General features: G+C 47.7%; 1 protein-coding gene and 1 long non-coding RNA gene across 5 annotated transcripts; both read left to right on the top strand.

The window, feature by feature from the left end:
- The first annotated feature begins 554 nt into the window (after window positions 1–554).
- PA2G4 (proliferation-associated 2G4) lies at window positions 555–9,365 on the top strand. Its single transcript, XM_014786603.2, has 13 exons — window positions 555–1,021; window positions 2,910–3,038; window positions 3,303–3,408; window positions 3,500–3,569; window positions 3,824–3,916; window positions 6,289–6,352; window positions 6,597–6,675; window positions 6,826–6,904; window positions 6,997–7,130; window positions 7,469–7,563; window positions 7,690–7,817; window positions 7,978–8,031; window positions 8,250–9,365. The coding sequence occupies exons 1-13, from the start codon at window positions 934–936 to the stop codon at window positions 8,313–8,315; spliced, it is 1,185 nt and encodes a 394-aa protein (XP_014642089.1). The 5' UTR covers window positions 555–933; the 3' UTR covers window positions 8,316–9,365.
- Window positions 9,366–11,766: 2,401 nt separating this feature from the next.
- On the top strand, window positions 11,767–12,943 carry LOC101406030 (uncharacterized). 4 transcript variants are annotated; one of them, XR_001390966.2, is made up of 4 exons: window positions 11,767–11,790; window positions 11,905–11,929; window positions 12,319–12,341; window positions 12,604–12,943. It is a non-coding gene; the product is annotated as an uncharacterized LOC101406030 (long non-coding RNA). The 4 variants fall into 4 exon arrangements; XR_015554926.1 differs by having other exon boundaries at window positions 11,782–11,796; XR_015554925.1 differs by lacking the exon at window positions 11,767–11,790 and having other exon boundaries at window positions 11,808–11,929.
- The last annotated feature ends 255 nt before the right edge of the window (window positions 12,944–13,198 follow it).

Raw genomic sequence — 13,198 nt, 5'->3', positions numbered from 1 at the left:
GATGTGCTCCCTCAAGAGGTGGATTATTGAAACTCCCATATGTTTCAGAACTCTTAATTTCTTTAAAAAGTCTCTCTCTGTGAACACTTCACTTAGGTGCCATCAAAGCCTGTAGCTGGAACAACAGTGCCATCTTCAGTGGGAGTCCAGCCGCTAGACTGGGAGGCTGTAAATGGATAATCCCTCCGGAGTGTGGCTGTCCAGTTAGTCCCTGCTCCTTGCACTCTTGGTCTTCCACACCCGCTCTGCCCTCCCAGTTCTCCCAGCATCGGAGGACTACTGGACCGGCTGGGCCGGTGCAGCCAGCCGCTCCAGGGGACCGGGGAAGGGCGCACCCAGCCTCCCCGCCCTTTGTGTAGTCACTCCCCACTCGCCTCGGCTCCACCCTGCTCCACCCCGCTCCACCCTGCCCCGCAGCCTCCAAACCCATTTCCCCGCCCCTCCTCCGTCAGCCCGCCCCACTATATTACAGGGTCTCGCTCGGCGCTCCTGGTGCAAACAGTTTTTCGTCGAGAAACCACGCTTCCCCTCACGCTCCCCAACGGCTCCGCCTTCCCGCCGGAGCCTGACCCTTCCCAGAGTGCCTGGCGATTCCGGCGTGCGGGGCCCTCGGAGGGCAAGGCCCCAGGGCCTGGTTTAGGGGCGCGAAAGGCAGGCTGGGAATTGTAGTTCACGAGTCCAGGAGGGCAGCTAGAGGCTGGCCGTGGAAAGGACTCGTTGTCCCAGCGTGCCCTGCGCCTCAGCCCGCGCGCTCGCAGCTTCTCGCTCTCGCCCGCCCTCCCGCCCGCTCCCTTGCTTGCTCGCGCTTTTGCTCGCGCTCTCCTCGCGGATCGAACGGGCTGTAGCCACAGCCTGCGGCTGGGAAGGAAGACAGAGGCGGCGGCTCAGGGGGAACGAAGCTGTGGTGGTGGTGGTGGTGGTGGTGGTGGGAAGATGTCGGGCGAGGATGAGCAGCAGGAGCAAACTATCGCCGAGGACCTGGTCGTGACCAAGTATAAGATGGGGGGCGACATCGCCAACCGTGAGTGCGGCCTCAGGGGTCCCGAGATCGAGGCTGAGAGGGAGAGGGAAGGGGGACGGTGTTGGGCTGGCCCCGGAGGGGCTGGAGCGGTGGGGTCATGCGGAATGAGCTGCTGAGGGCCCCGCGCCCGTCTGCTGGGGGTGGTGTGGTGGGAAGACGCCGTGGCGTGCCTGGGACCTGAGCGGCCAGGCCTGGGCTGGAGGGTGTGGAGGTGCGGGCCCCCGGCCGGCTCGGACCCTAGGCCGTTGGTAAGGAGGCAAGGCGCATCTCCTGCCCCTCACCCTTCGGTCGGGATCCCTGCCGCCTGTGATTCTGGCAGCGGCGAGGCCGCCTCGAAATGGAGGCGCCCAGCTGTTGGCGACGGAAGCGCCCCTCTGTTTTGTCGCGGCTCCCCGGCGTCAGGAGCCGAGCCGGCACGTGTTGCCAGGTCCCCGTACGGATCGCCGGCTCCCTTCCTTCACTACGGTCCCTGACATCAGCTTCCCTACCACGTGCTTTGCTGTAGTCTTTCGTTCTTTACTTCAATTCCTTCCCTGGTGGGGGCCCCCTACTACTCCTGGGCCAGCTCCGGGACCGTTGGAGGGCACCCGTGGAGCTCCTAACATATCTCCAACTCTTGGAGATAGGTCTGGCTTTCTTCCTAGAAGTTATTCATTACTACGTCCAGTCTGCAGATAGCCTTAGCCGTCAGATTGATTGTTCTCAGGGATTTGACAACTGTAGGAGTGTTTTGAGGTTCTCCTCACCCCAACTAGGCAAACTTGTGAATAGTACTGGAAAAGGAGGGACTGATGTTAGAATCCTAGAAGTCATTCTTATTAGGACTGTGCCCTTTCTCAGCAGCTGCTTGCCACTCTAAGCAGATGTCTCACTTTCTATTTTCTCGTTTTCCAATTCACCTTTTCAGTTTAAAAGCCAGTTAGGGAGACAGAAAATGCTTGTCTTTGAGCTTTTAAATGGTTTGGCAGTAAAGATAGGTATGTAGGATGCCTTTGGTCCTATGGCTGAAAACCTGAGTTTTTCAGGCTTCCAAAGAATCACCAAAACTTAGATTGCAAAAATCAAACCTGAAGTTCAGAATGAGCCATGGAGAGAGTGTCCAGTGAACAGAACTATGCTTTATAACATAATGGACATTAGGAATAGTACCCCCATTTTTGGTGCCTGTTAGTATTTTATATTAGTGGTTTGAATCAAAAGAAAAAAATTTTTTTTTCCTCTTGCAATTTATGACTTCTGAGGCACTTGTGATCCCAGATACCAATTTGAAACTCTTTTGGGTCGAATACCTCTTCGAGATCTGCTAAAAGCTATAAACCATGAGCTTGGTGAAGCCCAGGAACCTTAGATTAAGTCCCCTTGGCTTATACACTTGTTTATGAGGAAATAAGTCTACATAAATTGAGGTTACTAATGTAATTGGGGTGTCTGGCAAGGGAAGAAGGTAGCATTTAACAGTGCATCAGCTTCGAGTCAGCAATTCTGTCTCCTTCCTGTTGTCCCCAACGCCTATAAATTTCTTCTAGTCTACTTTGCATGTAAGTGGGATACCTTGGTGAGAACCCCCTTGAAGTTCATAACTCTATCCTACCACAGCACAGGTATCATCTTTGGAAAGTCTCCCTTGCCTAGGGAGACAGATTGTGTATACCCAGTTGTCACATTATATAGGGGAGGGAAGGGAGTGTTGACTTTTTTATTTTAGGAAAGGAAGGTAGAAATTTAGAGATTATAAGTAGGTACATTTCAAGAGGCAAAACTTGCTCCCTCTTTCAGCCTTAGGGCAATGGCTGAATATTAGAAACTCTGAGTCCAACTTGTAGGTATTGCTTGGATGGTAACTTAGATGCCACATGCAGGGCTGACGTGGTGGGATTTTTGTCCCCAGGGGTACTTCGGTCCTTGGTGGAAGCATCCTGCTCAGGTGTGTCGGTACTAAGCCTGTGTGAGAAAGGCGATGCCATGATTATGGAAGAGACAGGGAAAATTTTCAAGAAAGAAAAAGAAATGAAGAAAGGTAAATAACAGTTACCACTAATTTCCCAAGTTTGTCCCTTATCCAGTCCTGTTTGTTTGTTTTACTGTAATGATGCCACCCCCATGCCAGCTCTGGTTTAAATATTTGGAAATTTGGAATGGCAAGTGGGATACAAGCAGTTTCCTCCCCAATCCAAACCGATTAAACTTGGGCAAGACCCTGAAGAAAATCCTTCCATTTTTCTGAGGGGCAGCAAGGCTTCAAGAGAGCAAGGCAGTAAGGCTGATGATTGTCTCTTTACAGGTATTGCCTTTCCCACCAGCATTTCAGTAAATAACTGTGTATGTCACTTCTCCCCTTTGAAGAGCGACCAGGACTATATTCTCAAGGAAGGTGACTTGGTAAAAATGTAAGCTTAAACCATTTTAGAGCACTTGTCTTTCTCCTAAGCATTTACATAGTGACAGTTGCTAACACTGTACTCTGGTCTTGCCTTTTAGTGACCTTGGGGTCCATGTGGATGGCTTCATTGCTAATGTGGCTCACACTTTTGTGGTTGATGTAGCTCAGGTAGGTGGCCTGCTTTGAACTCTGTTCAACCTGTGGGGAGTGGGGGAGAGTACACTGCCTCTTGTGCTTCTTATCCCCACCCCCTACCACCACATAAGTTTTGAAAGAATCTCTAGAGAAATAAAAGGAGAAAGGGTGTTTTCTCTTCTGCTTATTTCCTGGCCTTGCCTAATGGGCACACAGATATTAACTGATTAACCAGCTGAGTTAAAGAGCTTTCCAGGGAGGCACTGATTGCATTTCCTTATCTACAGGGGACCCAAGTAACAGGGCGGAAAGCAGATGTCATTAAGGCAGCTCACCTTTGTGCTGAAGCTGCCTTACGCCTGGTCAAACCTGGAAACCAGGTAAGCTGTTTAGTCCAGCTCCAAACCTTGATGGAGCCAAAGATGCATTAGGCAGCTATAGCTATTCTATGTTGAACTGTCAGCTTCTCCCACAGCCCCCTTATAAAACAAACGGCTTTTAAAATTAGCTAGAAAATTTTCTGAAAAAGATCGGATTTCTGAAAGAGAAGAGAGGCAGGGGCTGGCCCGGTGGCGCAAGCGGTTAAGTGCACGCGCTCCGCTGCGGTGGCCTGGGGTTCGCTGGTTCTGATCCCAGGCGCGCACCGACGCACCACTTGTCAAGCCATGCTGTGGCGGCATCCCATATAAAGTGGAGGAAGATGGGCATGGGTGTTAGCCCAGGGCCAGTCTTTCTCAGCAAAAAGAGGAGGATTGACAGATGTTAGCTCAGGGCTGATCTTCCTCACAAAAATAAATAAATAAATAAATAAAAATTTAAAAAAAGAGAGAGAAGAAAGGCAGGAGCTAAAAAGTTTAATACTAAACAGCAGTTAAGGGGGCCAGCCTGGTGGCATAGTGGTTAAGTTCCCGTGCTTTGCTTTGTCAGCCAGGAGTTCGCAGGTTTGGATCCCAGGCACGGACTGACACACTGCTTGTCAAGCCATGCTGTGGCAGCATCCCATATAAAGTGGAGGAAGATGGGCACAGATGTTAGCCCAGGGCCAATCTTCCTCAGCAAAGAGAAGAGGATTGGCAACAGATGTTAGCTCCGGGCTAATCTTCCTCATAAAAAAAAATTTTTTTTAAACAGCACTTAACTCAGTGCCTACCATAGACAGTTCCATGCTAGGTGTACCTAGTCCCTTCCTCGTGGAGCCTATAGAGAGCCTTCCTTTCTCATGTTTTGGATATGCATCTTTCCCCAAAATAATTTGAGGTAGGTAGCTCCCAATAAAACACAGAAACAAAAACTCAATTTTAAAAGCTTATAAAACAAAAATCATAATAGTACTAGTAAATTGGTGGCAAAGAAAAGCCAAAAGTTAGTTCTGTACTTGCAAGGCAGTATTGGGAAGTCCAGGGATCATAAACTCCTCATGCTTTAATACAATTTAGCATGTTAGACTATCAGTGGAGATGTTTCTCTACACTTAAATTTCAGAGACCCGTTCAATTCTAAAAGATTGTCTTTCTTTTTTCTCTCCTTTTCTGTGCTTCACACTTTTAATCCATTTGTACTTTATCCCCATTGTTACTTAATTGCATCATTTTTACTTAAACCTGTCTTTGTTTCCTTATAACACCTACTTCATAGAGCTGTTATAAAGCACTTTGAACAGTGCCTGGCACATAGTAAGCACTTGTGTTAGCTATTATTCACACATTGATTATTTTTATTATTTATATACTTACTATTGTGTATCTTCACTGGAAGGTAGTGTTGTGTAGTGGCTATTGCATAGCTATGACATCAGACTTTCTGGATTCTCACCCTATTGTCACCCCTTACTGTTTAAAAATAACTTTGAGTTCAAAGTTCCTCATCTGTAAAATGGGGAGAATAAAATTGTGAGTTATTCTCACAGGGATGTCATGACAATTGAGATGATCCATTTAAAGTGATTATCACCGACCTAGCATATAGTTTACTATTAGCTATGAATATTCACTTTTCTTTTTGTCTAAGAACTCTAGCTTAGGTGAGGATCAGATCATGTTTGAAAGAGGCGAGAAGGGGAAAAGAAGAGTTTGCTGTCCCCTTTCAACAGGTTAGAATGCCAGGTATAGTGGAGTAAACACTAGACTTACTGTCAGAAAACCTGGGTTTATACCAGTTAACTGTTTTAACTCGGGGCAAATCATTTAATCTTTCTGAGCCTCAGTTTCCTCATCTTCTAGATTGGGATACAGATCTGCCCCATTCACCTTCCAGAATTATTGTCTAATTAGACCACCTTTGTGAAAGCACTTTGTAAAATGACATGTAAATGTAAGGTATTTTTAGGCTGTAGGGGTGAGAGGGCTATGAAATGAAAAACCAATGAGAATCATTGCGCTTGATGGAGGATATTAAAACTCTCAGTTCTTGGGGCTGGCCAGGTGGTATAGTGGTTAAGTTCATGCGCTCTGCTTCCGCAGTCCAGGGTTCCCAGGTTCGGATCCTGGGTGCGGACCTATGCACCACTTATCAAGCCATGCTGTGGCAGGCATCCCACATATAAAGTAGAGGAAGATGGGCACAGATGTTATCCCAGGGCCAATCTTCCTTAGGAAAAAGAAGGGGATTGGCAACAGATGTTCACTCAGGGCTAATCTTCCTCACCAAAAAAAAAAAAAAAAAAGACTCTCAGTTCTTTTATACTTCTTATTCTCGTGGTAGATAACTTATTAGCCCCTGGTATCTCACCTTTTATTTGATCTTGTCCTTCTAGAACACGCAAGTGACAGAAGCCTGGAACAAAGTTGCCCACTCATTTAATTGCACGCCAATAGAAGGTGAGAGCTCAGATAAACGGGTTGAGGGTCTAAGTATGAGTGGTTTAGCAGAATTAAGGCCTTTGCTTCCTTGAGGACCCATCTGGCTTTAGCACAGTCTAAGCCAAAAACCTCAGCACCTGGGGTTTCCATAGCCAGGCACTTTCCTCCCATTGCCTGCCCCATCAAACTACTTAGGTGGGTGGATTTGGAAACCTTTTGGGATTCTAGATGGCTGGTACCATGGGCTTTGTCCTGTCCACAGGTATGCTGTCACACCAGTTGAAGCAGCATGTCATCGATGGAGAGAAAACCATTATCCAGAATCCCACAGACCAGCAGAAGTAGGTGCCAATCCCACCCATCACCTTCCACCATACCAGACTAGTCAGCAACTTTTTCGTCCGTACTCCCAGCCTAATCTTGTCCACCTTCTACTCCAAACTCCAGGACCTACATATTGCTCTTTATGGTTCCCTTTCTATTCCTTTTAGGAAGGACCATGAAAAAGCCGAATTTGAGGTACATGAAGTATATGCTGTGGATGTTCTCATCAGCTCAGGAGAGGGCAAGGTGAGGACAGTTTACCAGAGCTAGCAAAGAGGGGTAACTGAGGGTGTGTTCCAGGAGCACCAGAACAAACGTGACCTAACTTACTCCTTTAGGCCAAGGATGCAGGACAGAGAACCACCATTTACAAACGAGATCCTTCTAAGCAATATGGCCTGAAAATAAAAACTTCACGTGCCTTCTTCAGTGAGGTCGAAAGGCGTTTTGATGCTATGCCGTTTACTTTAAGGTACTACTGCAGTCAGCAAGGACTGGACTTGGAACCAGTCTGACTCTGACTCAGACCACACACCCAGGAACACTCTTCCCGCCACCGCCACCGCCCCTCCCACGGCCCCCGCCCACCCCCCCCACGCTACCCTCCCTCTCTCCTCCTGCCTAGACTTGTAGCTCCGCCTGCATGCACGGGTTCTCTCCCTCTCCCATCTGCCTCTCATTGAAGGCAATGTAAAAGGGGAATCCTAAGCATGATTTCTGCCTGAGGGTAGGAGCTATCTAAAAACATGAGCAAAATAGTCAGACGTGTTAGGGAGTTAAGGGTACCTGGATTTCTCTTCCCCTACCCAGAGCATTTGAAGATGAGAAGAAGGCCCGGATGGGTGTGGTGGAGTGCGCCAAACACGAATTGCTACAACCTTTTAATGTTCTCTATGAGAAGGAGGGTGAGTTCTAAAAAGAGAGCTTCACTTTGGAGCCCCTGATTATATGGTCCCCTCCTTCTCCCTATAGCTTTCAGACAAGAGTATGACAAGGGAACATTTTATCAAAACACTTCCTCTCTCCCATAGGTGAATTTGTTGCCCAGTTTAAATTTACAGTTCTGCTCATGCCCAATGGCCCCATGCGGATAACTAGTGGTCCCTTTGAGCCTGACCTTTACAAGTCTGAGATGGAGGTCCAGGATGCAGAGCTAAAGGTTAGTGTCGGATGGCAGGTGGTGAGCACGTGGCACCTATCCTGGGAGTGAGGACTAAATGTCAGCCAAGTCCTGAAAAGAGCGACAGTATTTAGAGTGAGACTTGATGTTTCCTCCACATTCCTCTAAATTTGTTTTCCTTCTTCCTCCTGTTTTCCAGGCCCTCCTACAGAGTTCTGCAAGTCGGAAAACCCAGAAAAAGAAAAAAAAGAAGGTGTGTTATGATCATCCCTCTCTGGCAGGATGAACCTGATCCCTCTTTATTCTACCTCCCCACGTTGTGGTAGGGGTATAGATTCCTGTATATCCTTATTTACCCCCTTCTCAGCCCTGACCTAGAGAATGAAGATATTTTTGTCCTTGGTCTCCCAGACACTACCCCAAGTAGTTGGAAACTGACAAGTCTTCTCTCTCTCCTTTCAATGAATATAGGCCTCCAAGACTGCAGAGAATGCCACCAGTGGGGAAACATTAGAAGAGAATGAAGCTGGGGACTGAGGTGGGTCCCGTCTCCCCAGCTTGCTGCTCCTGCCTCATCCCCTTCCCACCACACCCCAGGCTCTGTGAAGTGCAGTTCGTCTTCTCCACCCAGGACCGCCAGCAGAGCAGGATCTCCCTGCCCCCATCCTAGGCCCCCAACCCAACCCCCTTCCAACAACAACCAGCTCCAACTGACTCTGGTCTTGGGAGGCCAGGCTTCCCAGCCACCGAAGACTACTTTAAATAGAAAAGAGAAATTGAATAATAAAATCAGGAGTCAAAATCCATCGTCGTCAAGCCCCTCTTTCTAGCATTTTTCTACTACTTTCTGCTTGGTCAAGGTTTATGGCCCTACAACAGAAAAGGGAGGAGGCTAAAGTAGCCACCTCCACTAAAAACTCAGCTGAAATCTTTTTATACCACTCCGATGTCAGCATTTTCTCATCTGTTGGGGCTTGTTCTTCTCTTTTCTCACTCTCCCCAAGTATTTTATCTGGCCTCAAAATAGAGAGGAGCTATTCTTCAGATTGTTTTTATTCACATGTAGCAGATTCCTTTTCTGATCGGCCTGTCTCATCAGGCTCCTCCCATTTTTAGGAGCTGGAGCCTGCAGTTACCAAGGGATTCTCATCTATCAAATGGATCCTCATTTGTAAATCTTTTTAGTCATTTTTGTTCTGTAGGACTTGTTTTTTCCCACAAAGCTATAAAGAAGTAATCCATCTCAACCTTGTCCATTTCTTTGGAGTTAGTGGGTTCTTCCCTTGCTCCGTCTTACAAACCTGAGCTGGAAGTGCAACTCTGGTTTTGTTGCCTTTTTGAAATATTTTGACCTCCCTCCCTTGAAAGACCAGGAACCAGAGGAGCAGACTGACTGAAGAGACAACTCCTGGCTTTCTGAAGCTATGGACTTGGATTGGATGAATTGCTAGGGGTTTGGAGAGAGAGTGACGAATTTCAGTACCTCTGGCATGCTGTCCCAGGGAACTAGGGCTCCTGCTAACTTATAAGGTTTTTAAACACATTGAAAATGACATGGTGTTAAAATAAATTTGGATTTGCTCATAATCATGTGCCTTTGTATGTTGTTCTTATTTGATGGAGGTAGGGAAGTGTCAGTTGAAGTGATGACCATTGGAAGTTTTTCAGTATTGCCATATTCTGCCTTTCAAAAACACTTTGGGGGCCGGCCCTGTGGCTTGGTGGTTAAGTGCGCGCGCTGCGATGCTGGTGGCCCGGGTTCGGGTCCCGGGTGCGCATCGAGGCACCACTTCTCCGTTCATCCTGGGGCCGAGTCCCGCATGCAGCAACTGGAAGGATGTGCAGCTACAACATACAACTATCCACTGGGGCTTTGGGGGGAAAAAATAAAATAAATAAAATCTTTAAAAAAAAAACACTTTGGGGGGGCCGGCCCCGTGGCTTAGCAGTTGAGTGCGCGCGCTCCGCTGCTGGCGGCCCGGGGGTCGGATCCCAGGCGCACCACCAACGCATCTTTAAAAAAATAAAACACTTTGGGTTGGGGAAGACATAAATCCTGGATTCTCTGAATTAACATAGAGTAAATTTTCTATGGGAATTTGTGGTTTAGTTTTCTAAAGTAAAAACACCCCTTGCTGCTGACACTTTTGTTCAGGACTAGCATACTTAATGTGTACTGCAGGGCCGGCCCCGTGGCGTAGCAGTTAAGTGCACGTGCTCCCGCTGTTGGCGGCCTGGGTTCGGATCCTGGGTGCTCACCGACATACCCCCTCTCAGGCCATGCTGTGGCAGCGTCCCACATAAAGTGGAGGAAGATGGTCACGGATGTTACCTCAGGGCCAGTCTTCCTCAGCAAAAAGAAGAGGATTGGCATGGATGCTAGCTCAGGGCTGATCTTCCTCACAAAAAAAAAAAAAGTGTACTGCAAAAATAAAAGGCTGTATCCAAGTGTTTATCTTGATTGAGGAAGCCAAGGAAGAATGCCCTTAGTGTTACGCAATTTTTCAGGGCCAGCTGGAGATTGGCTGGATGATTTGTTTATTAGAGCTGAGTATAGTGTATGTGAGGCATTGCTGATGTGGAGATACTATATTGAACAAAACACAGGTCCCTTGATAAGAGCTTATAGACTAGTGGGCAATCAACAGGTGAAATCCTGGTGGACTTAATATAAAATAACTGCTAGGGTTTTTGTTTTCAAAGCTTGTTATATTCTGATGGTGACAATACTAGAACTACTTAGGGCCGCCCCGGGGCTTGGTGGTTAAGTGCGCACACTCCGCTGCTGGCGGCCCGGGGTTCAGATCCCGGGCGCACACCGACATGCCACTTCTCTGGCCATGCTGAGGCCGCGTCCCACATGCAGCAACTAGAAGGATGTGCAGCTATGACCTACACTATCTACTGGGGCTTTGGGGGGAAAAATAAATAAAAATTATATAAAAAAAAATACTAGAACTACTTAAGCACTTGAAACTAGGGCCCTAAATTTTAAAAACCTTGTTTTAAGAGTTAAAAAGGTGAAATAGTGTATAAGTTATAAAGGGAAGCCACCAAAAAAGGAGGGATTATAACCAAAAACCTTACAGTATCCTGAATAAGGTGAAGTTTGGTTAAGAGTTTTTTCTCATCCTTCACAACAAGTTTTCCTGTAGCCAAATTTCTGGGTATCTGCTTTCCGGGTGCTTCTGACCTGACCATACCATGAGACTGGGAAGTTCTTTAACACAACACCAAATATCATTCTTGCTCTACAGAAGACAGCCCATCTTGCTCCCCCTCTGTCCATTGGTTTGCTCTTCACCCCTAGGTAGAGGGAGAATCACTGAAGTATTTTCTGAACAAGATGCATTGTAGCCTGGAATCTAGTGACATTCTGCTGCAGGCATCGTGGGGAAAGACCATAGTTGGCTAAGAAAAAAAGAGTTTATCTATCTTAAATAGGGACAAAGGTTTCTTTCTGTAGTATGACAGCTTTCTCGACTTCCCACTTACATTCTCCCATGTTCTGGAATCTTAGGACCTTCGGAAGTTCCAAGATCGAATCTCCCTGCAGCAATTTAGTTTAGAAAACAAAGCAAACCAGTAAAACAAATTAGAAATTTTTGTACAGTCCGCCCCTATCTAGAGTAAAATGGACGGTGTCGCCACGAAACTGCAACTCCCATGAAGCAATGAGAGGGAAAACGGAAGTCGCTATCCTTTGCTCCTCTGCACCTCGAGGTCCCATATTAGGCATATGTGCTCACGTTTAAATAATACAGTGTCCTGATAATAAAACTGGGGAGAGGAGAGTTTTGTAACTCAAATTCAAAATACTGTTTTCAAAGAGAACTCCTAACTCAAAACACTTATCAACCACCTGACAGGCGCGCAAACCCATTGTTATTCCCTTCGGGTAGCCCCGCCCCTGGGGGAGGGCAATACAGCGGAAGTGACGACACCGAGCGCTCCCTTAAATAGCCGTAGGCGGGGCCCTGGCGCTCTCTCGGCCTTAGCGCCATTTTTCTGGGTGAGTGTAAGTGTTGCTTGTCTTCGGGTGCCGCGTACAATCCGTTAACATCTGGTCTGTGCGTTTATCATCGTTACAGCAAACTAACTGTAGTCTTTTCTTCTTTGCCCATAGAAACCTCCGCGCCATGAGAGCCAAGGTAAGCAGTCGCTGGCAGTGAGCTGAGACTGTAGGAGTTGGCAGTTACCGGGGAGACCCGGGAAAGGGAAGTCCGCCATGGTTCCCAAACTGCAGGGTTCTCAGGGGTGCCCAAGACCCAGTGGGAGAGGAAGGATAGTTTGGGGAGAAGCAGAGGAGGTGATGGGTAAGTGCTGTGGGGAGAGAGGGCAGAAGTAGCGCACGCGGGTTCGGGGTTTATGTTGGGTTGGGCGTCCGAATTTTTGATGAGATGACTGCGACTAAATCCTCATACTTGGTCAACAACCGGCCCGGTTCTAAATAATGCTCTTCATATCCCTACCTAAATCTGTTAATAAAATTAATTATCTCTTGTTTTATTTTCTGCCTTTGGTTGTGATTGGTTGCCAGTGGAGGAAGAAGCGAATGCGCAGGTATGTTGAGACTTGGCCGGCACGGGAGGAGGGAAGTGGGGCACGACTTGGACAAAACTTGGGAGGAACATTTGGTTTAGAAATCTAAAAGAACTTTGGGTGAAAAACGTTAACGAGCATTGGCTTGCGAGAGCCAGGGTCAATGGCACTGTTGTGCTTGTTCATTTTGGCAGCCCGGGTGTTGTATGCACACTTAAGAGGAGAGGGAAAGACTGAACTCGGGTTTGTGGGCAGGAGGTGTATTCCCGTGTCTGCTTTTCAGGCTGAAGCGCAAAAGAAGAAAGATGAGACAGAGGTCCAAGTAAACCGCTAGCTTGTGCACCCATGGACGCCACAAGAGCAGAAATAAGGAAAGCCAGAGGCCGGGGACGCTGGTACAATTTGTTGGACTGCATGCCTACTGTCTAGAACTTGTCTCAGTGGATCTAGAACATCTATCGCCACCTGATCGCCGCGACCACCTTTAAGAGACCCACCTTGCTCATACCAAAACAGTTCCTTTTGGTCCTTTGCCCTGGGCCTGTGACGTTCTGGACTAGTTCTGTTCTCACTTGTGGCTGAATGTAACACGTGTACAATAAATCATCTCTTTTGCTGTCCTAGCTGAAGAAAAAGTCTTGTCTATTCTGTGGCTTTTATGGTTCCGTTGGCTGGGGATTCTGTATCGACACAGTCGGCCCTGTGCTGTAGAGAACAGCAAGCAAACTACATGGGCTAAAGCCGGGGGTGTGGGCCCCGCCCCTCGGGGCTGGTGGAGTATTGGGTGGGAAAGGGTGTAGTACACCCCAGGGGACGGGTTTCAAGGTGGTCGCGGGCAAGTTAGGGGCAAACGGTGGTTTGCGCCGCCTGGTCCATCG

Source organism: Ceratotherium simum, chromosome 17 (assembly GCF_057802395.1).
Source record: "Ceratotherium simum simum isolate JZ-2026a chromosome 17, ASM5780239v1, whole genome shotgun sequence".
NCBI lineage: Eukaryota > Metazoa > Chordata > Mammalia > Perissodactyla > Rhinocerotidae > Ceratotherium > Ceratotherium simum.
This window is presented reverse-complemented; position numbering and strand designations above follow the sequence as displayed.